The following is a 23,220-nucleotide window of genomic DNA, read 5'->3' on the forward strand; positions in this document are numbered from 1 at the left end:
TAAGTCAGACACACACACATACACCAACACAGGAAAGACGCACACTGTTTGCAGTGTTCAGCTACCTGATGCACAGACAATTGCGAGTTGTTGTGTTGATGTGTTCGTGTGACTGTATTTCAATGATTAAGACCCAATCAGGATGTTATGACGACACACGAATTTTTAAGCTGTTAATCCTGGATTATTCTCTCCTCCACTCATCTCATTAACGTCGATTATTAAAAAAATACATACAAGTACACAGGCATGCACACACACACACACACACACACACACACAAATACTAATTATGGGTTGGTTTCCCTGGAGACTGAACACATACTGCTCGGTCTCCAAAGATAGCTTGACATACAGGTAAAAAAAAAAGACAAATCTGCTTAATGTATGAATGCACCCAGGGAATTAGCTAAGCATTCAAGCTTTTTTTAACACAATGTATGTATTAGTTACTTTGAAGGATGAGACCTTGAAACATAAAAGATGACAAAGATTTGCAGATCTGTGGCATGGCAATATTTATTTATACAAGCCTGATTTATACACTGTTTTTGGTCTCTTGGAGAGCCATGTTGGCTTTTCACAAAGCGATTTTCAGCATGGAGAGGGAAAGAATGCAAGCAAACAGCGAGTGTCCTTTCTCTGTGATTGAATGTGTGTCCTTGTGTGGAAACTGTACTTCCCTCTCTCAGCACGTGAAAATATTCCTGCGGCGCATGAGGCTGACGTACAGGTGAGAGAATGGCCAAGGATTTTGAGATCACCCGAGGCTTTGTGTCCACTATGGCCCTCTCACATGGTCAGCTCAGAATAACCGGAAAGGGCTGACCACTGATGTTCACTCACCCCTGGAGTCATTAATCACAGCGCTGCGGATGAGCTACATGGGCGCAGGCAGAAAAACACAAACCCACTAGATCGCATTTTAATTATAAAACCAAATGCTGGATGACAGCATCGCTCCAGGTAGTCAGTCCTCCAGGCCTGTACTCCTTGTGCATTATCATACACTAAACATCATAGACATGGATATTTCCGAGCAAAGCCCAGTCCACAAATAACAACACATCATATCACATTAGGCTACAATAACCTGCAGCATATACACACTGATACACTCTATATTGGTATTTTGTCTCCTGAGCTGTGTTTTTACGTTCCTTCCACACAAACATGCACAATCAGATCGTGGTATCTGAAACCCTGTGTTTCCGAACAGGTCGCTCAGCTTGGAGCATGGTCGCTATCAGGAATAAGATCTTAGATAACGTTCCCATTTACCAGTTATAAAATTCTTCAAAGGGAGCCGCGCAGCAGTGGATGCCTGTGGTGTGTTGTGTTTGTTAACAGGCATGGTGCATGGAGAAATGCTATGTGGTGGATGTGTGTTGCATGCGCATAGCATACAATAGTCCCTCTACTAAAGGCATCTGGGGAGAAAATGTCAGTTCATAGAAAAAAAACCATGAGGATAAAAAAATATGAGGCCTTTCGAAAAGTCACAACTGTTCTTTTGTGTGTTCTTTACAGGTTCATAGAAACAACTGTACAAAGGGCTTTTTAAAATTGTATGATGTTTGAGAGAAAAATCTAACTTCAAACTCAGTCAATCCCAATTTTACTAAAGCAAAAAGCATTGATGAATTGTGTAACGCTTGGAGACATTAGAGGCTGTTTAACATAGAGAAAATGAATCCAGTGTAGTAGTTTTGCACATACAAAAGCTGCACGTGTAGCTGTGCACTACTCAAAAGTATAAACTGCCCCTTCACCTTTGCTGCTTTCAATTGTACAATACACAAAAGAAAGTGAAAAGCATCGATCCATTACTGTGCCAAGCCATTACACTAACCCATACCATTATGCTACTGCACACGTTCTTAGAATTTTAAAAGGCTGCTATGCAAAACCAAGTTTTTAAGAAGACAATGTCTGCTGCCCGGTTCTCCTTCGTGAACTGCTTTGTGTCCGCCACTTTGAACAGTCTTGCAGAGAGAGAAATGTATTCTGCATAAGCTTATGTCAAATTCTCTCTATTGTGTCTTGTCTTGTTGAATCTAATGAGTTAACAAAAAAGAAAAACAATCCAGAAGAGAATGAACTGAAAAGCATAACATTTTAAGCATTGCACATAAACTATTAGAACGGTTCCATGTAAAGATGGCAGTGTCTGTTTACGGGAAGACAGTTCTCTAATAATGCACACATCCTGGTGATATATTTCACTTAGCCGAGGGAAACAGTGCAACTGCTGCTGCTGCTGCTCTATTAAGGAAGAGCTGAAGCAATTAATGTGCTGCCTTTGTGCATCTTTGTGTGTGTATATGCATGCATTGTGTATGTTTGCTTGTAGAAACCGTGTGTGGGCGTGTGGTAAAAGCATTCAAAGGTGTTTTGCTTTTGCTGCTGGTGAGAAGTACAGATCTAAAACAAATTTCTTTCATCAACATCTGTCAAGGATATTAGGGGAAGCATTACTCAAGTATGCACCAAACACATTAAACAACTTACTGAAGGAGACCGAGTAGCCTGAAGCTTTTAATTGTATTCTTTTTGTGCATCTTACTTGAATTCAAATTTCATCTTTTATAAACAAATGTGAAAGCCTAACCAGTAAAAAAGGCACTTTAGAGAGTGCACTAGAATTTTTAAACTGGAAGGAAGCAGAAAAGTGAAATCAAAGAGTGGAAGCAACGGGGTGTGGTCAGTGTTCCATGGCTGCATCATCATCATCATCCTCATCATCATCACTACAGGGCTCATAGTCTTCCTCCAATCCTGGATCTCCATCCTCTCCTTCCACCTCTCCTCCAAGCTCGCCTATTAGTTGCTCCACATGATCCAACATGGGCTGGTCATCACATCGCAGCTTACTGTACAACTAGGGAAGAGAGACAGGAGGAAAAGAGAGTAAAGAAAACATGATACAAGTCTGTAATTGGCTGGTGAAAACATTTTTTAAACAGAAAGTAGGTTATAATGAAGAAATCTTCAGGACATGAAATGCTAAATTATACTGCACAGGCAATACATGGCGAGTGAAAACCTCTCAACGGAAGGTCTTTCATAGTGACACAGAAGCTAAGCAGCAGCTTGGAGCTGAGGGAAGTGAGCAGCCCTGAGGTTTTAAGTCTCTGAGTGCTGGTTAGGCCGCCTGAAATATCCAACAGCAGCTGCCTTCTGTCAGCGAGGCAGTCACGGCTCGCAAAATGCTAGTAAACAGTTTTTGTCTTTCATTTGGCAAATCAGCACATTTGATACACCATTCAGCCGCTAAGAAGACAAAAAGACCATTTATCTTCCTCTTGCTGCTGCAACATGCGTGCGCATACACGCGCAGACAGAGATGCATCTTGAAGCACATATGGTTGTGTGGCGCACACACACATAATCAAAGTTATCTCTGAAATATGCCATGAAAGAGCAAGAAAAAAAAAAGGCGCGCTCTCGAAGCAGCCAGCTGATTTATCTTTGTAAAATACTTCGCTGGTGTGTAATTACTGAACTCAAAGTGGAGCTGGGTGATAAAAATACTGGTGCTACTACCAAGGACAGCAAGCATAAGCCCATGTGTCTGCGTGTGTATATACACAGAGTAGCAGAAAGTTATATAGCGATTACATTTTTCTTCTTTCCAGAAGGAAAACTAAAAAGAAAAGATGGGGAATGCGGAATAGTTTAAACTGTATATTCTAGGAATATATTTCGGTTCAGTCTCTCTCCGAAATGTTGTTAACACACACACTCACACAGTCACTAGAGCTCAGGGACAATAGGCAGCTGAGTGGCATCATTCTTACTAAAAGTGTAACAAGGCCAGGAGAGTGCAGAAGACTGTGTGTGACTGTTTTGCCCCAGGACCAGTCTCTAAGCAACAGCAGGTCCTAACGGGAGACGCACAGTCCCATGGGAACTCATTTGGATTGTAAGAATGTGTAGTGTGTGTGTACGTATGTGTGTGTGTATATATATTTAAGTGGATGCTGTCTCTGCAGGTTGGAGCCCCAGAGAGGTGGAGCGTGACCCAGGCCCAGACGCAGGGTCTGATGCGGGGGGAGAGATGACCCTCTCACCCTCCTTAGAGCACACACACACACACATACAGGGGGAAAAAAAACAACAAAAAACACTGATTTTCATTCAGACAATATCACTCTGAAATGCCTGGATATGTTTATCTGCAACAACAACAACAACAACAACAATAACAACTTTGAATAAAAGTTGGGTTTGTTTTACAATAAGTTTGGCTCAATATCCAAAATAATGGCACGTTGTACATGTAGCCCTGAGTAGAAGGTAAAGAGAAATAATCCAAGAAATACAGTGAACATGTGCAAACATACTGTATGTTCTATAACACTAAATTCTATTTGTAAATTATATTTATACAGTATGTGGAGATATTTACTACAAATCAATAGCATATTGTGTCTGCTAGAAAGAAGGTGATTATTCATTGTGATGGCTAAACAAAGAGGAGCTATTCCTTACACAATTTTGCACCGAGCGCTGCTGAGATCAGCACCGGTGTCGCAAAACACACAGGCTTTTCTCATTTACAACAGCCTATGTTTTCTCTTCTCACTTTCACGGCCCAGAGAGCTGCCTAGAGAGGGAGGGAGGGAGGCAGAGTGAGTGTGTGTGTGTGAGCTCACACACAAGCGAGGAGAGAGAGAGAGAGAGTTTGTGTAATCGTATAACTTTTTCATGGTCCACTTTGCTCTACTTTCAAGTCTGAAGTCACAGTCCAAAGCACACTTGACCACCACCATAACAACACACACACACACACACACACACACACACACACACACACACACACACGCACACATGCACACAGGTGAGCATGGATATATGTGATTGTATCGTCTACTCGCAATTCTTTTTTCCCCCCTAGTGCCATCATCAGGTCAGGTATTACTTTTTCCAGTGCATTTGGTTTTGACCAAATACTTTCAAAACCACTGCGGAGCCCATCAGCCTCAGATGTATTTTGTGTTTAGTGATAATTAGCAATTGTTATCACTCTTACAGCAACACGATGATGAACATATATAACCATTATACTTGCTAAAATACACATCAAAAATATTTAATGGTATATACAATCAAAGCAGGGCTTTATATAACACTTAACCCGCCAAATGTGGCTGATTTTCAGCAGAGGCCAGTAAAACAAAATATTCACAAATCAGAATGGCAGAACTCGTAGTAGAAAATACAAGCTGGTACATTTGACTGTGCAATTATTACATTAACATCTCCAGTTCTAGGTAACAGTACTGAACAGCCTGGTGAATTTGATACAGTCTTGTTTTCAGGTGCACAATAATGCTAAGTAAGTACGTGTTTCTGGAGCTGAATGAAGTCTCACCATGTTTATGGTCATCATACTCCAGCCTGCTAAAACTTTTTGTTTGACTTGAAGGAGACGGACAAAAAAAGTGAAGTAAGAAACTGAAAATTTACTGATCAACACCAGCACTAAGTAAGTACTGAAATAAAATATCTAAAGTATGCCATTACTTCATTGTTCCCTGTATTTTCACTTTATTGCTTTGGATTGATTTATAATATGGCCAAGTATAGATCTTTAAGTGCTATCATTTGTCCAGTACACAGTGGACAAAAGTAATAATAAGCACTAATGTTCCCTTCATATAAAAATTGATTCTTTTTTTCTTCATTTCTCGGTAGAAATTCTTATGGAAGAATAAAGACAGGTTGATTACGTGATAAAAGCCTAATCATTCCATCATTGTTCACCTTCTGTTCCACAACTATGCTTAACTTCCCCTTTCATTTCACCTCTTCTTTCATTTCCCCTACTAATGCCTTCATTCTCCCGACATGTCTCCTGACCATTTTCCCCTCCTGCACTCTGTCTTTTCTTTTCCTTTCGCTTGCACTCGCACACTCTCACCAAATGACCTTCCCGTCAAGGTGATAGATACCTCTTCATACTTTCACATCTTATGTTCGCGCTTGCATGCACACTCACGTCTACCACTTTGGCAGAATAGAGCCAAAATCTTGCCCTCTTCTGAAATTTCCTCCTGATCATCAATCCTGCTTCCCTCATCCTTATTTTAGACCAATCAGAACGCGCCCACTGCCTCATTAGTAAGACAACAATGATTACACGATTGTTTCAATATCCCTTCTCCTTTTAACACACTCAATCCATCATACAAGCATAACCACACTTCTTCACTGGCGAGGGTGTCACAGTGACATAGATGAGACTCTTTTGAGTGTGAACGGGGCATGTCGCTGGAAGTCTCAAGTGGTCTCACCGCACACACACACGTGCACATATACACACACAACTTAACACTTTAGTCCTCCAGTTACACCCTTGCTGAAGAAAAGCATTAAAATTACATGACAAGCACACCTTGGACCGACCCTACCTACAATCTATGCTCATGGGATACCCTTTCAGCCACATCAAATAGTAAAGCGTTTGACCTCCCTTTGCCCTAGCTGCCTCCGTGCACACTCACGCAAATAGACACACATGCACACCCAACACTGTCTTCTGTGCATACACTGCAGATCCCTCCTCAGTCACACCCTATCTGGCTGAGACTCAAATTCCATTTCACGTCCGGTTTACTATTGATTTTACCCTCGCCACTATTCACCAGCTACACCCCCTGCACCCAGACAACCCCACACAACCACAGACACACACACACACATACACAACATCCAATTTGTTCCTTTACTTGCCTCCCCTTTCATTTTCCCAATCCTGCTCACCCTCCTGCTCCTCTCCTAACACCTCTTTCTTGTCAAGTCAAGACATTCATTCTTTGCTGTTATTCCTTTTTAGAGCATTTCAGCTGATGCAGAGTGTGTGTGTGTACGTGCGAATAAGAGAGAGAGTGGGACAGCATGCGTGTGTATTGATCAGAGAAGAGATGAATAATGAAGACGTTTTTCTTGACAAATAATTAGATATGCAGGTTGGCACACACAACCATAATTAAATATGTGCATCCACATAAGGTGCACCTACGCATACCCACATGCTTCCTCTCACTGTCTTACAACACACACACACACACACACTTAGTGTTAGCGCAGTCATAAAGTATGCAGAGAAGTGGACTGGCGCCAAAACTAGCCGTTGGGCTTTGAGGCCTCATTTCCATGTTGGAGCCCATTTTAACTAGCAGACTGACTCATCGTTAATAATTAACACTCACACTGGCGCTCAGAAACAAAGCTCTGATATAAACATGGAAGAATCTTAACTGCACACATACAGAAGCTCACAGAGTCTAAGCAGAAGCACAGGGCTGAGGAAATTAAGTGCACCACGTTGGAGCTCTTTTCTTTCCACATTCCGCTTCACCTTTTCAAGGTCTTCGTGCATTTACCTTTCACATCACTCACTCTACAAAGAAACTGCTTTGCTGTTTACTTGTCACACTCTGATGCTTCACCAAAGTCTTTAACCAGTCTTTCACCTTTTTATTCCTTCGCATCATTTCACTGTGTGAAAAAGAAATGGCTAAACGTGTAATTCTCCCCATTTCTCAGTTCCATTTTCTTCTCATTTGTTTCCTTTTATCTTTATTAATTCACTACGAAGCTGGTGAGTTTAAATCTACAGTACACTGTATATCCGCACAGGGCTTTTGTTTTTCTCTCTGCAGTTTCTTTAATTCTCCCTTCTGGCAACTCCAACCCTACCTCAGCTGTGGACATCCCCAGTGGAGGCTGGTTAGACAGGCCTGTCACTACACTGCTGGCCAGAGAGAAAGACATCAATATATTGTCACTCTGCTGCCCCAACTCATCTGTAGAGGAACATGCTGGGGCAGAAAAGGAGGGAGGGCGATGGGGAGGCAAAAAGTACAGGAAAGTACAAAGTATGGAAAAATAAAAATAAGATGTGGGGCCTCACATCCTTCATTCTGATTTACAAGCCTATTGGATTTCAGACCAACATGAATCACTGCTCCATAGAAGCGCTGCTGCCTGACAGAATGAATGAGACACATCACTCTGAATGTGTGTTTGTGTGTGTGAGGGGGAATGGGAAAGAGAAAGAGGGGTATATTTAAACCTCTTTAAGATCGTACAAAGACATTGTTTCTGTGGCAACAAAGCAGCTTACTGCTCAGAGTACTGCACGTACTCTCTGCTTTCTGACAAGGACTGGTTCTTAGGAATCCTACTTATTGCCATAGTCTTCTACATGTAACCAACTATCTACAGCCGGCATGCATCGATTAAGTAGTGCCACACTATAAACTACGCCGTCTAAAACCCCAGGTCCTGCATGCAAAATCAGGACTTGGGGACCTTTATTTAAGTACTCAATAAAGGGAATATCCCCTGCAAGTGTTTACTGTAATTGTCACATTTGAAAAGATGGGAAACCAGAAGATTTTGTGCACTTTAGCACGAAAAACTGCTTAAAGTATTAGTTGATTAACTGTCTAACTAAGATGAGTCAAAATCATAGTGACTACAGTAGGATCTATGGTTGTCAGGTAACCGTAGGGGAGTGATCTCCCTCTGAGGTGCAGAAGACTGGAAGTGTAGGGTAAATCAAATCATCTGTGATCTTTAGGTCTGTGAGGAGGTATTATGAGGTTATCTTGACCTGAATTACCTTCTTAGCATTGGTTAGGTATGATCTGGCTGCCTCCTTGAGGGCATTGCACTCCTCCTTCTCTTGCTCCGTCACTTGTCTTCCCTCCCTTTCTTGCTGCTCCTTTGCTTTTTCCAACTGGAGGTAGCACACCCAGCCGGAGAGATACCACACCTGGGAGGCACAGAGAAAGAGAGGTGGGTCGGGGGGGAGTGTGAGGTGCAGAGATTCAGACAGAGAGATAGTGTTCTTTGTTGCAGTAAGTGAGCTGTGACAAGGGAAACAGATTTGTAACCCTCGCTGAGCATGTCTGCATGAAATCCCACATCCTTCTTTGACAAATAGGTTCCACACATATGACATGGAATCACAATGACACACACACACACACACACACACACACACACACACACACACACACACACACACACAATCAATCCATCACTCACATTATAACTGTCAACCCAATCCAATTCTATACCCATTTACAAATGCTGCATGAATGTAAATGGGCCATGTGCCCATTCTGTAGCGTCCTAGTAAATTCGAACCTGTGACTTAACCTTTTCATTATCTGTCAATACCAATTACATTACCAATTATCATTTCTATACCAATTAAGGTAAAGAATAAAACATAATACAATAAATGACACATAAATTACCTCAGGCTAAAACCTCCTATGCATTTAAAATCATTCTATACTTACAGTCTGTGATGTTGGAAGGTAATATTAGTCTTGCTATTTTCTATGTATATTTTTATGACAGTAATATAATAAAATTTTGTGTTGCATTGTGGTTTGTCCATCACGCTGCGGCTCCTGATTTTTTATTATTGCTTTTTTTTAAGGTTAAACTTAGCTATGGCAATATCTTATTTCCTTTCTGTTCACTTTTTGCAGCTATCCATACACTTCAGGCTGTGCAATATCAATTCACTGAATAACATTTTGACACATAAAATGTAGAGAACACCCTACTGTTCACTGAAAAAATTATTATATTTAAACTACAAAGATTTGTTGTATTTACAAATATTGGACTTACTGTAGGTGCTAAAGGCCTCTTTAAACTCTGATTGACTTTAACTTGGCACCTGGTGGAAACAGGATTTTTAAATAATCTCATTGCACCACAGAGTTGAAACAATGAGGGAAAACACGTTTCTGATCCAGCACACTACTAGGTTGGAACACACCAAAATCAGCTTGTGTTCTTTCTTTTCCATAATCACACCTTTTTTCTCCTACATAATCACATATACTGTGCTCTCTATGCTTGCTCTTCCACCTCTAAACACAATTACTTCATCTCTCAGTGAACTTGGAGGTGTGTATGCGCCTCTCATGTAAGGCCAAAGAGCACCCACCCACTGTTCTTCAAGCACCAAGACACAAATATTAGCTTTATTCATTATTCATTGAGGGCAGAGGCAGTAGGGACCTACACCTCTGCCAAATCAACCATTTAGCAAACAAACACATCAAGGCATGCCACACTGAATTCAGAAATGCCGCTCAGCATACTGAGTGGGAGGCTACCCCCTGCAGCCATACTTATCAGAACAACAGCAGCACTGGGTAAATCTAGTAATGTTGCAGAACCAGCATTATAACATTTTTATCAGTGAAACATTTTCTGTGAATGCAAAACCTAAAAAAAGAAGTAAAACTGGGTCACTTGTATTAAAAAAATCAACTTACTCACAAATGAGACTCGCTGCATATCTTCAAAAGAGCTACAACATGGCTAGAAACTACTTTTTACATGGTCCACTGTGTGTGGGGGCTACTGAATCTGCACTCCAAAAGAAAACATGAAGAAGTTAGTTAATTAAGAACTTCAGAGAAGCCATTCTAACCTATCACAGCCTTACACATAAGCACATTTAATAAAATAAATGCTCCTTCTGTCAATCAAATCACTGGGACTATTGTTATGTCAAAGTGAAGGCACATCTTAGTTCCCATATGGTGCTGCTGAAGAAGAACAAAAGCATCATGAATCAACAGAATACCTTTGAAACAAGATTTGCAAGGAACTAGCTCACTTGTTTGTGCAGACTTAATGTTATATAAGTAAGGTTCCAACTTTGAGATACGCAAAAATAAGTATAGAGGGGGCGAGAGCTTACAACTTATCTACTGCACTTAAGAGAGGAAATAAGAGAGAGTAAAACAAATAGGGGAGAGTGTTACGTAGTTCAATGTGTCTGTCACAAGTTTTACAAATATGACATACATAATTGTGATATGATCTGACAAAACGCTTCCTGACCATTAGGACTGGTGACTGGTGGAATGTGTGATTGTCTGCAGGCCCACTCAAACCGAGTGACACAGCTGTGCGTCTCTGGAGTGAGTTTAAAAGTTCAAACCCCTGATGACTGCTCTCAATCTGTCAGCTGAAGGGTATGTGTGGGAGGCTGAGCCTGAGGGAGAGTGGGGGAGAAAATAACTGAGTGGGGGGGAAAGGGAGAGAGAGAGAGAGAGACCCTATTCTATCTGACTCTCAGTAGCACACCTTCACATCCTCTGCTAGTGACAGTGGGGATTTGGGGCACACTGACAGCACATAGTTCCTACTAAAGCACAGAAGATACTGCCATTTACGCTACTCTCTAATAAGCATTCAAGTTCTCAGTCACACTGAGTGCGAGCATGCAAGTGTTGAAAGCAAGTAATGCAAAAGTGTGGGCGCACACACAAACAGTGGTTGAGCAGAAGCAACTAGGAGAGACTTTCTCCTTCCCACTGGGGTGATGCAAGTTTTGCCAACAACTTGTTCTGATCCAGCAGTGGCTACAGCATCACAATAACCAGAGCACCTACTCTGGGACGCATAAAAAGACATCACTTAATCCTTTGCATTGACATATTGACTAAAACAGAGTTTATTAATAAAACTGCAATATTATTTTCATTATTACAGTATTGTCATTATTATTATTATTATTATTATTATTTATTATTATTAACTACATTTATAAATTCATTCTTTCAGCTTCACATTATGTTCATTTAAATACATTTTGTCCCATCAGTAACTTGTAATTGGGTGTGTAATGATTAGTTATGTTTAGAGTTAGTGCAAGCTGCATATTTTGTAAATATTACACATTATCTCTGTTTTAATGTCTTTTAACAGCCTGTGTCATAATTGAGTGGTAACACCTGTGGTAAATAAGTTAAGCCGCCTCAAAAAAGTTAAAACAAATATAAAAAAGAACAACAAAACGAGTCAGAAAAGAGATATGAACTGAACTGTGGATTTCAATAAATGTTGTACTCCTAATGATGAAGGTGCTGGAGCAGTTGCTAGGAGCTGTTAAGGTTTTGAGACAATTGAAGACAATTGAAAAAATTGTCTGGCTAATTGAAGAGCTGACTCACACTTTGATGAGTGCATTGATCTCTTTCAAGCACCTTTTCAAAGTTGCTATCTTTCATGGATGTAACTAAGTAGTAGCTATGTAAGAAGTTGACCCTGCTCGTAATTCCCACCTACAATGCTCTGATTACTTGTTTGTTTCTACAACCAGCTTTCAATCAGCAACACCAGAGCAAATCTGCGATGTGGGCTTTGATTTAAATAATTTTTATTTGACACCTGATGATGAAGGTGCCAAGGTGAATTTAATGTTAAATGCTGGGACACATTTTGACTCTTACCTGGACCACTTCATCGTCCTCCTCCAGAAGCCCCTCTAACACATCCACCGCCATCTAATGCAAAGAAAGTAAATAAAGGGTGAGAGATTGAACTGATAATCTGCAGTGATGCCAGTAAAGTCCGTTAGTTTTGAAACATCCATAAGGACACACTTACAGTACACTGTGTCTTCTCTGGTTCAGACAAATAAACACAGCAGGACAAATACAGGTGCTGTGCATCTACCAGGCAATTCGATCAATCAGAGTGATCAGAGGGTCTGATAAGCATGAATGAAGCCAGCGTCCCATGCACAACATGGTCAATACCAACAAGGCAACAGACATGGCCGTCAATAGACACTCTCACCAGTGCTTATCACAAAGTCAATACTCACTTTGGCCACCCTGTTCAATAGCCTTTTAATCCATTTACCAACATTAACTGTCAATTCCTAAGATTATCTTAATTTTCAGTCCACTTTATAAATATTCACACCTCTTGACTTTTTAGGTAAATTTATTTTAAAATGGATAAATCTACATACAATAACACATAAAGACAAAGTGAAAACATTTTTTAAAAGTGCAACTTAATTTAAAGAAGGAGAAACTTGTCCCGGGGCCTGAAAGATTAACTGTTACCCCAGTGTCAGGTCTCATGCACTGTGAAGCATGTTTTCTTTAAGAACTCTGTATTTACCATTCTACCATAAAGGCCTGATTGATGGGGTGTTGAGTGCTGCTGAGTGCAGTCTAGTCCCTGACCAAGGTCCTTCTTGTCAGCCAACTCTAGAAGATTCCTGGTGTTTCCAGGTTTCTCTGACTTTTCAATTTACTGTGCTGTTGGGAACACTCAAAGCTTTAGATATGGTTTTATATCTTTGTCCTGATCTCTGCCTCACCACAAAATATTAATGTGAATGTCTACAGAGAGCTCTTTGGTTTTTCTCCAGACATGCTGTATGAAATGGGAGATGTTACATACATGTCTGTGCCTTTCTAAAGGCAGGCAATTCAATTCACCACAGATGGACTCCACTCATGGTCAGCACAGTGGTGAGGTGGTTATCAGTGTCACCATCCAGCAGTCAGCTCAGATGTGTTTCTGTGTGGAGTCTGCATGTTCTCCCATCGTTTTTTGTTTAAGGAGTCCAAACATCTGCAGTTACGTTCATTTGTTACTTTAACTGGCTCATAGGTGTAAATGTAAGTGTGGATGTCTGTCTGTGTCTATACAGTATGTGAGCCCTGTGTTAGACTGGCCACCTAATGTCCCAAGTGCACATTGATTGATGGAGGAAGTCAAGAGGTGTGAATATTTATAGCATGTGTCAACATCTAGACTCACCTAAAGAAAAAAAATAAGCAAACAGGATGCTCGTGACCGCAATTTTGACAGCTACAGATTGTTTTCAATGTTTTCACTTAGCAAATGTAAAGAAATAGTTACAATAAATTTCTATTTTAAACATTATAAAATGTTCAAAAGGTGAAGTGTACATAAAGACCAGCCTTTTCTGATTTCCTGTCTGTAGTGTCCTGAAGTTTAATGTTGACCTTTGCCATAGTGCGTTACTGTCTGGGTCAGTTTCTGTGGGAAGTTTCTATTACAGAAAACAGACCTTGACTAAAGTAGGCTGTGTGTATGTGTGTATGTTTTTCTCTGCTTCTCTCCTTGAGGATTCTGTGGTTGTGGTGTGTGTGTGTGTGTGTGTGTGTGTTTGTGAGGCCCCAGGTGATGATATATTGATTTTTGTCAACTTCAGGTTGGAGGCGACTGTTAGCCAATCACCCGTGGTGAAGGGCAAGAATAAAAGACACGCACGTACATGTGCACAAGCACACACACAACAGAGCAAAGTCACACACTACAACAAAGCCACGCACACCAGTGAGCACAACAAGCCGCACTTGTTTCTTGTTAAGGCAGTCTTATTAGCTGGAGAGCTTCCTAATTTTTTCCCCTCCCGCTCCTTGGAGTTCTCTTTTCTATTAAGCCTACGTGGTTCCAGTGGCGATAAAGAGGCCTGTTGTTTGGGTAGACGGAGGAAGAGTCGGGTTAATTGAGAGTCTCTCGTTAAGACTGTGCAAATGTGCATGTCAGGAAGTCAGTTGATTGATTGCTAGACCAATTATCAGCTGAAAACCTATTGTCTTTAATTAATTAATGACTGATTAAAAATACACAAACAAAAACACCTAATCCCAGCTGATGATGAATGGATTCATGCCCAGCGTCAGAATTATCTATTTGACTTTCATTGTATCACACCAATGTGACAGACACCCACACATGCACACGCATGCACACAGTAATTCGAGCCAAGCACTAGATATAAGAGATAGGAGTAAAGATCTGTCTGGGTATTAAACAACTGATAGAACAGGCACTTTTGGAGCTACAAAAATAGAACAAGAGATATCTGGGAGCCAGGATAAGTGAGCAATGATAACCATTATATCGTCTCCAACTGCACTTCCTAACTACACTGGTCAACCCAGGGGCGAGTGATTAAAGATTCTGAGATTCTTCATGCTCTAAACAACAACAATATTAATATTCCCGTGAAGATAAGGGGAAGAGAGGGGCACTAAGAAGGAAAAAGTGTAGAAATTGGAAGGAAGGGCACAAAAAAAGTACCTTAATAAACAATGCAAAACTGCATGAACAACAACAATGCACTGCAAACACACACACACACACACACACACACACACTAAAGACACAATGTACATGCTGTCCTCTTTATTTCAAGACCTGTTAAAGAAAGCACTCTGGGGAGGAACTCATTTATAACGGCCACTGTGTACGTGTGCATTTTGAGCGTGTCTATCTGTGTGTATGTGTGTGTGTAATCTTCAGGCAATTTTGTTTAACAGAATCATTTTACTGGAGCGCAAAGCAGAGACAGGAGAAAGACAAATCACTTTACAAGCGAGGGCAAGCCGTATCTGTAACACACAGAAGCCCATACACACACACACACACACACACACACACACACACACACACACACAAACACACACACAAGGACGCCTACACTTAAGTAAATACATCCCAGGAATGTCAGTGCTAACTGTACTTGCAAGCAGCAAAGGTAAGTATAAACCGCACTCCATTGTGCAGCTAAATTTAAGAACAGAACTGCCCAATGAAAAACATGAAAGTAAACAAGAGCGACAAGGAAAGTAAGTGCCGATCAGCTGCTGTGACTAGTACGGAGAACAGACACCTTAATGGCTGTCAGAGGAGGGCGTCTGTCTGTTTGTCTGCTGCATGACAACCAAATTACTCCGTAGTGATGGGCGATGATGATGGTAATATATATGTTTGTGTGTGTGTGTACTTCACAGTGAGAAAACAGTAGTCTCTGAGGAGTGTACTACGAGGCATATTTGTATTTCATTGAAAATGTCAGTATAGATAAGTGAAGCACACATTTAGGTACAAAGTCTACTACTGCTTAATCAAATCTACTTACTTTTTTGGTTAACTGTTCCGATCTATAAAATGAAAGTGCATGTCGTCCAACTGTATGTTTAAGACTAAATGTGTAATGTTTTGCTCCATGCCTGATTTCATTAAAATGAATGATTAAAACAGATGATTAGAATTGCTGCTGACTAATATACTCACTGATTTAGTCCATAATATATCACATTAAAATGAAAAATATCAGCCTTTCTTCTCTCTGACAATCACTTCTAAAGATTTACAATGATTAGCGTTTCTGCTGCTTTCAGGCGCCCCTCATATGTTCCTAGTCCATTTCCACCATATCTACAGAAATCCCAAACAAATATGGCGTTTATCAATTCTTTCACAGCAAAAAACTAACACAAAAAGAAACCTGAAAAGAAACTTTGCTGTTTGCGCTTCAAATACTTTGTCACAGATCCACATTCTGCTGAAATAGAACTGAAGAGAAGAGCAGCAATGATGTTCTTTTTTTTTTTTATGACTGGTGTACTGTATGTACAAAGATTGTGAGATAATTAAACAGTGCAGCACTTTTTTTTTCTACTATCAATTGATATTATGACTTCCATACTCTCCACCCTCCACTATATGTTAGTCAAGTATAATAAAACTGCCACTTTCACAAGCAAATGTACTTGAAAATGAGTTTTTCATGTGCTCTCATCTTCAAACCTTTTTGAGAGTCACGGCCTTGACTGACACTGCATTATATAAAAAAAAAGACTGTTTATTCAGTAATGATACTATTACACGCATGCAACACTTTTCTACTTAGGTTTACCATTATTATTGCAGACAGTGCCTGGAGGCACAGAGTTGGTGACAACCTGTATTAAGTTTTTAAAAAGTAAATATGATTTAACAAAGTAATCCTCTGAAACCTTCAAGCTAAAAAGGACAGAAAAGCCTTTCATATACTGTATACACACACACACACACACACATATACATATATATATATATATATATATATACATATACATATACGTATACACACATATATACAAAACCCAAAGAAACAAAAGAAAATTCTAATGAAAAGGGTAGTTCTAAAGAGTTCTAATGAGCAATATGCAAAGTCAATCCATAAGGGTAACACTGATGAGGCAGAAACAAACCCTTTAAAGCTTTGGTAAATTGTGCTAAGCTTAAAATGTGGCATGATGCAGCACTGCATGTGACTCATCCTCTCCAAATTAAACCACACTGTAATTGAAATGTTTGACTGTCATCGATTGCAGGGATCAAAGATGATGTTCATGCACCATAGACAGCCTTTGAAGAAAACATCTCATTATATATTCTACTGATTGTATCTGTCACCACCACCACACTGTGTTTTTTTTTTCTGTTAGGTGATTCATTCACATACATTTCAGTTTTGGCTAATGCCCAATTTACTCAAATTAAAAGCAGGCAGATCTTTATTTCCAGCTAAAAGTGCTGCTTGGCAGAGAACATGGTTCTTGTAACACTGCAGCTATTCTGATAACAAAATGTATTTCCCTGAATTAAGTGTTTACTCTGTGCAGGTATGGAAACTCAAAATTAGCTGTGATATGTTTCTTTGGCAAATATTTTTAATTACTTCCTGGGCTCTGTTTGGAAGCAAACAAAAGAAAATATTAAATGGTCTTATTACGGTGCCCTGCTAAGAAGGTAGCCTTCGAACTCTACAGACTGGAGGCACACAACTTTACACAGACTTGTGAATAGATTTATAATCCACAGAGAGAGGTAGTGAGCGCGAAGTGAGTGAGAGTGTGTGTATGTGTGACAGAGGAGCAGAGGAAAAAAAAAAGAAGAGAGGATGTTCCTATCAAATGTGGCTAAGTCCCACTCTGGCAGGGGCCGGCTTCTTCTACACTTCTACACTTCCACCCTTCAACTCAATTTCCAGCAGAAACTTTCAAATAGTTGACAGATAAAAGTAAATATGCCTAAAAGTATATGCATATATGTGCACCTAGCAAAATGTTCACATTACAAAGCACTGAGAAGGGGTGCAGCTTGTGTTTCAGGCTTGATGACACAAACAGGAGGATGAAGACAAATGACGTGTCAGAAACTGCGGACCGAGACGTTGTCATTTTACTTATACACCTGACAGCCCATCTCACGCGCACCAAGTTATAACTCCAGCCGCATGGGTGTTGGGGTTGGAGGGGGGGGGGGACACTTCTCATTTCCTGTCAGTAATAGCCATAAACCACTCAACAAGAGTGACTACAAATTAATAACTGGATCACAACAGAAAATAGCTGAGCTGCTGTTGGTGTGGCAGTAATGACTTCAAGCATTAATGACTGTTCGGACGTTTTAGCACTGAACTGAAGGTAATAAGGCACTAAAACCAAGGCCATTAATACTGGAAATTGATGAGTGATTTAGTAGACAAGTATGTGGCATCACAGATATGGCAGCAATTCATCAAAATAAGAGTTTCTTTCCTTTAGTTTCATTCCTTCTCTCCTTTCCTCCTCCTTCCTGTGTGCCCCCTTACCCCTGTTCCTCTCTGTAAATATCACTCTTCAATTATTGACACTGAACTCTGGAGGAGATAAAGACCAGGCACGGCCTTCCCACCACCGGTGCCATTCACTAGAAAGGAAAGCACACAATCGCATGCGCGCAAACATACAAATTCCAGGCCACCCTCCCCACCATGAAACGCACACAGGCCGACAACAGCAGAGCGTGCAAGCAGGACACGACACGGCACAACATCTTACCTCGTATTCCTCGGACTCAATGAGCAGTTTGGCCGTGGTGATGCGCCACTCGTACGGAGGCACCTCATTCTGGAGAAAAAGAACACAAGCACCACATCATGCAGCGAATGTTTGAACAAGCATCCACAAACATAGTTCTTTCCTTTCTCTGATAATAGCACAAACCAATTTCAAGGTACAAAACGTTCTGCAGCTATGGGGCTGTTAATCACAGCCAAAACGTCGGGCAGGCTCGGGGAGTTCAGATCAACCTGCTCCGGTAGATAAGAGTCATAACAATGAGGCGGTGGGATTTTTGCATCAAATCATCATACCACCAACTCTTATATCACATTTGTTCAGTATATGAGGTTAAACTCCATCCTAACTTCGATATTTGAGCCATTTCTTGTGTTTTTGTTGAATTCTCCATAGTAATTTGTGCATTTATCATTTAGACCCTTGCCTGATGTGGCCACGTGTTTTCATATCCGCTCACTTTCTTTCCACACACACAAAAAGCACACAGGTTTGTTCAAGTATTTGTTTCATGTTTTATCTGTTTATTTTTTTTCTTAGTATCCCTCATTTTATTATCTCTTACTTTTTATCTCTACTTTTGTCCTGATGTTTGTGCTCGCTGCAAAGCGCAGTGTGACAATCCTGTTAGTTGAAAGTGCTTTATAAATAAACTGGGATCTTATGAGGGCTGTTTGCTGTCAGAAAAATACCAAGCACAGCTCAAACTCACCTGCACGTCTTCCTCTGTGCTGGAAGATGCTGCAATCTGTTTCTGGGCAGGAAGCCACAATCCAACACTCTTCAACAGGTATTCTTTGCCTTCCTGGAGACAGACAAATGCACATGCATGCAAACAAAGAGGTGTGTGTAAATGCTGTTAGTTCTGTATGTGTATACGGCTACAATTGAAAATGTACACAAGAATGTACTCAACCATAAATCAACTGCTAAAGACTAATTCTATTATTTAATTTGGCTTCTACAAGCTGGATGCTGAATGCTTTATAGCTATATGTGACCTTTGGATACATTTGAGATCACATTTATTTCCTCACAGCAGTTACACTTCACAGAATCCCACTGTGAAGTGTAATTGGAGCCAGACTGACCCCTACAGCTTACAGCTAGTACTACAGATCAACTTCACTTGTGCAGTATGCCTTGTTTATACTCTGGTGAGGAGAAAGCTTCAAGAATATTTCTCACTAATAGCTTTGTTTGATTGTTTGTTTGTTTTTTTACTATGTTTGGGTTATTTGTGATAAAATATTCTCTGAGGTCACTGAGGAAGTTTCACAAAAGCTGTATGTATGGTCACAAAATAAATAAATAAAACATAGTATGCCTGACTAGACTTCAAGCTTCTTCGCCTGTTCCCTTTCAGGAGTCACCACAGGGAATCATCTGCCTCCATTTAACCCTCTCTTCTGCATCCTTATCGCTCACACAAACTCTTTGGTCTCCCTCTAGACTTCCTGCCTGGCACCTCAGACCTCAGCATCCACACTCTCTGTTGCTCTGAATCGTCTGTAACCTCACCGTTCCACTTGTTCCCTCTCATTCACACACATGTATTGTATTGTCTTGCTTTGGCTAACCTTCCTTCCTCTGCTTTCCAGAGCTCAGCTCCACTTCTCTGTGGTCAGACTAGACTTAAACCTATTACATAAAACCTGAAATCATGCATTTCCATTAATTCAAAGATACACATATCAAGGGCCTGAAAAGCCCACAAGAGTAAGTTCAAAGTTCTTTCAGAAACAAATTGTTAGAGATTGCTTAGCATGCCCAACATGAGTTTCAAGTGAAAGATTTGGGAGCAATAATTTAAAAATCTCTCAAATGTGCAGCATTTTAAAAATTTTATAAAAAAACAGAGAAAATATTAATATGACATTTCTCCAAACTGTTAAATACTTGATACTAGAAAGTTCTTACAGCATCTTTTACTAATCAAGTCTAACAGGCTACTCACTCATTTCTTTCACTCACTTTATCAGATGACTGTATGACCTTAATAGTTCCCTCTGTAATTAGCATTCCTATCAGTGTTACCTGTCTGTGTGTGTGCGTGTTAATGTAAGTGTCAATCTGCTGATTAATGGCATACAATTCAATTTGCTCAGAATAATTAACTCAGCAGATTCCAGGTTTAATATGGCAATAATTCATCTTGAGTGTGTGTGTGTGTGTGTGTGTGTGTGTGTGTGTGTGTGTGTGTGTGTGTGTTTGGGGACTGACCTGGTTTCTGTCTACACTGAACAGGTAACTGGCCATGAGCTGTAGAGCTTCAGGGTTGTCATGGTGATACTGTAATGCTCTCTCAATAAACTCTCTGCACTTGTCGGCTGCTCCCTCCTCCATGCTACATGGACATAGACACACAGAGAGACAAAACTCAACTGACATTCGTTAAAGAAGTAACACTAAACGGAGGTTAGGTATGTCAAGTGAAACTCTGTTTGCACCAGTACCAGAGGTCTGTTAAATAAATCTCAGCAATGGAGCAGTAGGCAACACTAACGTCCTTCGCTGTGGGGAGGTGAGGGTCTTCAACTGGTAGGGCAGCAGCGCCGGCCTGAACCTGCTAAAGGAAAGAACAGGCCTTTTTTTTAACAGAATACATTTTGACATTAGCAAGTAGAAAAATGTGTGAATGATAAAATTAGTGAATTTAGTCCTAATTTCCACTTAGTTACAGTACCACAGATCTTTCTGTGACAGTGCATTCTGCCTCACTAACTGTTCAACATAGGAGCTTCCTTAAATGACAAATTTTAATTTGGTAGAATACCTTTTTGTTGCTATATACAACATTTGTTACAAAAGTTAATAGAGGCTGCCAAGCAAAGCATGTTTGTTCTATTTTTGTTATAATATGTTAAACTACTGCAGGCAAGTGAGATTTATGGAATAAATCAACACACACTGCAACACTAATGTAAAGCAATATCTCAACAAGAAAGAAAAATTGCCATAATTACATGCACTAATAATGTTTCAGCATCTCCTTTCCTTACTGTTTCTTTTTTTAACTTTATAATTCATTTTTTTACATGCTTAAATGTTGTCTAAATGCTTATTTAAATTATCAATTGAGGAAATGTCTTTTGCCTTATAGAAGAAAAACAAATAAAACACATAGTCAACACATGAACACATAAGCTTTTTGTGTCAGTCCAGTGCTGTAAATTATCGACCTAAGAAACCATCTGGTTCAATGTTGTTTTAAATTCTCAGCATAATGTAGGAGTCGTTTTAATATTTTCAGTTGTTTATGATTTCTTTGGTGAGTTCAAGGTATGAAGATGTTATCAAATGATCTGTATTTTATATGTGATAGTTTTAAGTACTAAAGTTATTGATGACAGTAACACTACAAGCGTGTCATAACAATATCCTGAGTGTGTTCATTAACATTTCCTTTCATTTATTGTCATTTAGTTAAAGGGACACTGCTCAATAGATAAATGCCAGTAATTAATTAATATATTGACCACTGGCACCATCTTGTGAAGATGAAGAAAATTACATTGGCAATCAAGCATGTACTCCTATTTTAAATAGAGCATCTTCAACTAAATAAACCATAAAGCAATGCCAGTGTATATGGATATTAACTCACTGTAGTCTGTGCTTCTTTGTCCAATGCAGACAACAGGACCTGTACACCTCTAGTGTAGTACTCCACAGCTTCCAGGCCTGTGTGGATCTGCCCCAGGTACATGTACTTAGTGTGACCTACATCCGGGCTCAACTCCACCGCACGCAGAAAAACTTGGAAAGGACTGGTTAAGGATACAACCCTCAATATGGAAAACTCATAGCAGTCCTTCAGTAAAACTGCAGACATGCATACAATAAGAAAGAAGAATCCTAACAAAGGATATTCCCTTGGCTTTCTCAGTGTCTCCTAATTCAGAGTAGATGTGTCCCAGCATATCTAAAGCTTGCAGGTTGGTAGGATCCACATCCAGGGCTCGCTGACAGAAAAGCCCAGCCATCTCAAAATCAAAACAGTCCATGGATTCCTCTGTCTGCACAACAGATAATCACATGACACAAACATACAGCAGGTGATCAGAATCAAAATGCATAAAACACGACAGATCATGTTGTTGTTGTTGTTGTTGAAGATATGTTCTCAGTGTTACCTTCTCCAGTAATTGTTGTACAGTGTATTTCTCAGCTGTCTTCTTTTTGGCTGTTTCATGCATTCTTAGTTTCACCCTATCCTGAGGTGACAGTCCAACAAATCCTGCATCTGTTGAAGTGGCAAGATAACGCTACTTTTATCTTTTTTGGTCTCATCAGGTCAATCAAGTTAGTTTCAGCTACATTTTGTCTCAAAGCTTGATGTTAACACACTGTATAAAACTAGCAAAATGAACATTTACCAACTTACCCCTGCTTGGGTGTTTATTTTTCTTGCTGGGTTTGTTTTTCTTTTTGCCCTTAGCCTGTCCTCCCATGCTGATGGAAAGCACTACTTATAAATGAATAATCCTAAAGGTTTTCTAAAACAGTGTGAATCTAAAACAACGTGGAAACAAAGTGGAGCTGAACGTATACAATGAGCATGCGCGATACTAGATGACTGCTACGGAAAGAGAGTAGGGACATAAAACTAGCAGTCCTGAAGCACAGACAGGCGAACATTGAAGCCTCCCGACATTAGTAGGAATAACATGTTATACATCCGCTTTAAGAATGAAGCAACTATAAACATTCATTTATT

General features: G+C 40.1%; 1 protein-coding gene across 2 annotated transcripts; it reads right to left on the bottom strand.

Annotated features, from left to right (window-relative positions):
• Window positions 1–503: 503 nt before the first annotated feature.
• On the bottom strand, window positions 504–23,060 carry si:dkey-12j5.1 (probable assembly chaperone of rpl4). Of its 2 annotated transcripts, none has more exons than XM_026369808.2 (11): window positions 22,888–23,060; window positions 22,637–22,746; window positions 22,373–22,519; window positions 22,108–22,260; window positions 20,957–21,066; window positions 20,724–20,847; window positions 19,213–19,305; window positions 18,483–18,551; window positions 12,288–12,341; window positions 8,636–8,788; window positions 504–2,881 (listed from the first exon to the last, which is right to left on the bottom strand). In XM_026369808.2, exons 1-11 carry the CDS (start codon window positions 22,952–22,954, stop codon window positions 2,705–2,707), a joined length of 1,257 nt encoding a protein of 418 aa, XP_026225593.1. In that variant the 5' UTR covers window positions 22,955–23,060; the 3' UTR covers window positions 504–2,704. The 2 variants fall into 2 exon arrangements, with proteins under 2 accessions (XP_026225593.1, XP_026225592.1); XM_026369807.2 differs by having other exon boundaries at window positions 20,957–21,069.
• Between the last annotated feature and the right edge of the window lie 160 nt (window positions 23,061–23,220).

The sequence above is a fragment of the Anabas testudineus genome, chromosome 16 (assembly GCF_900324465.2).
Source record: "Anabas testudineus chromosome 16, fAnaTes1.2, whole genome shotgun sequence".
NCBI classification, from domain to species: domain Eukaryota; kingdom Metazoa; phylum Chordata; class Actinopteri; order Anabantiformes; family Anabantidae; genus Anabas; species Anabas testudineus.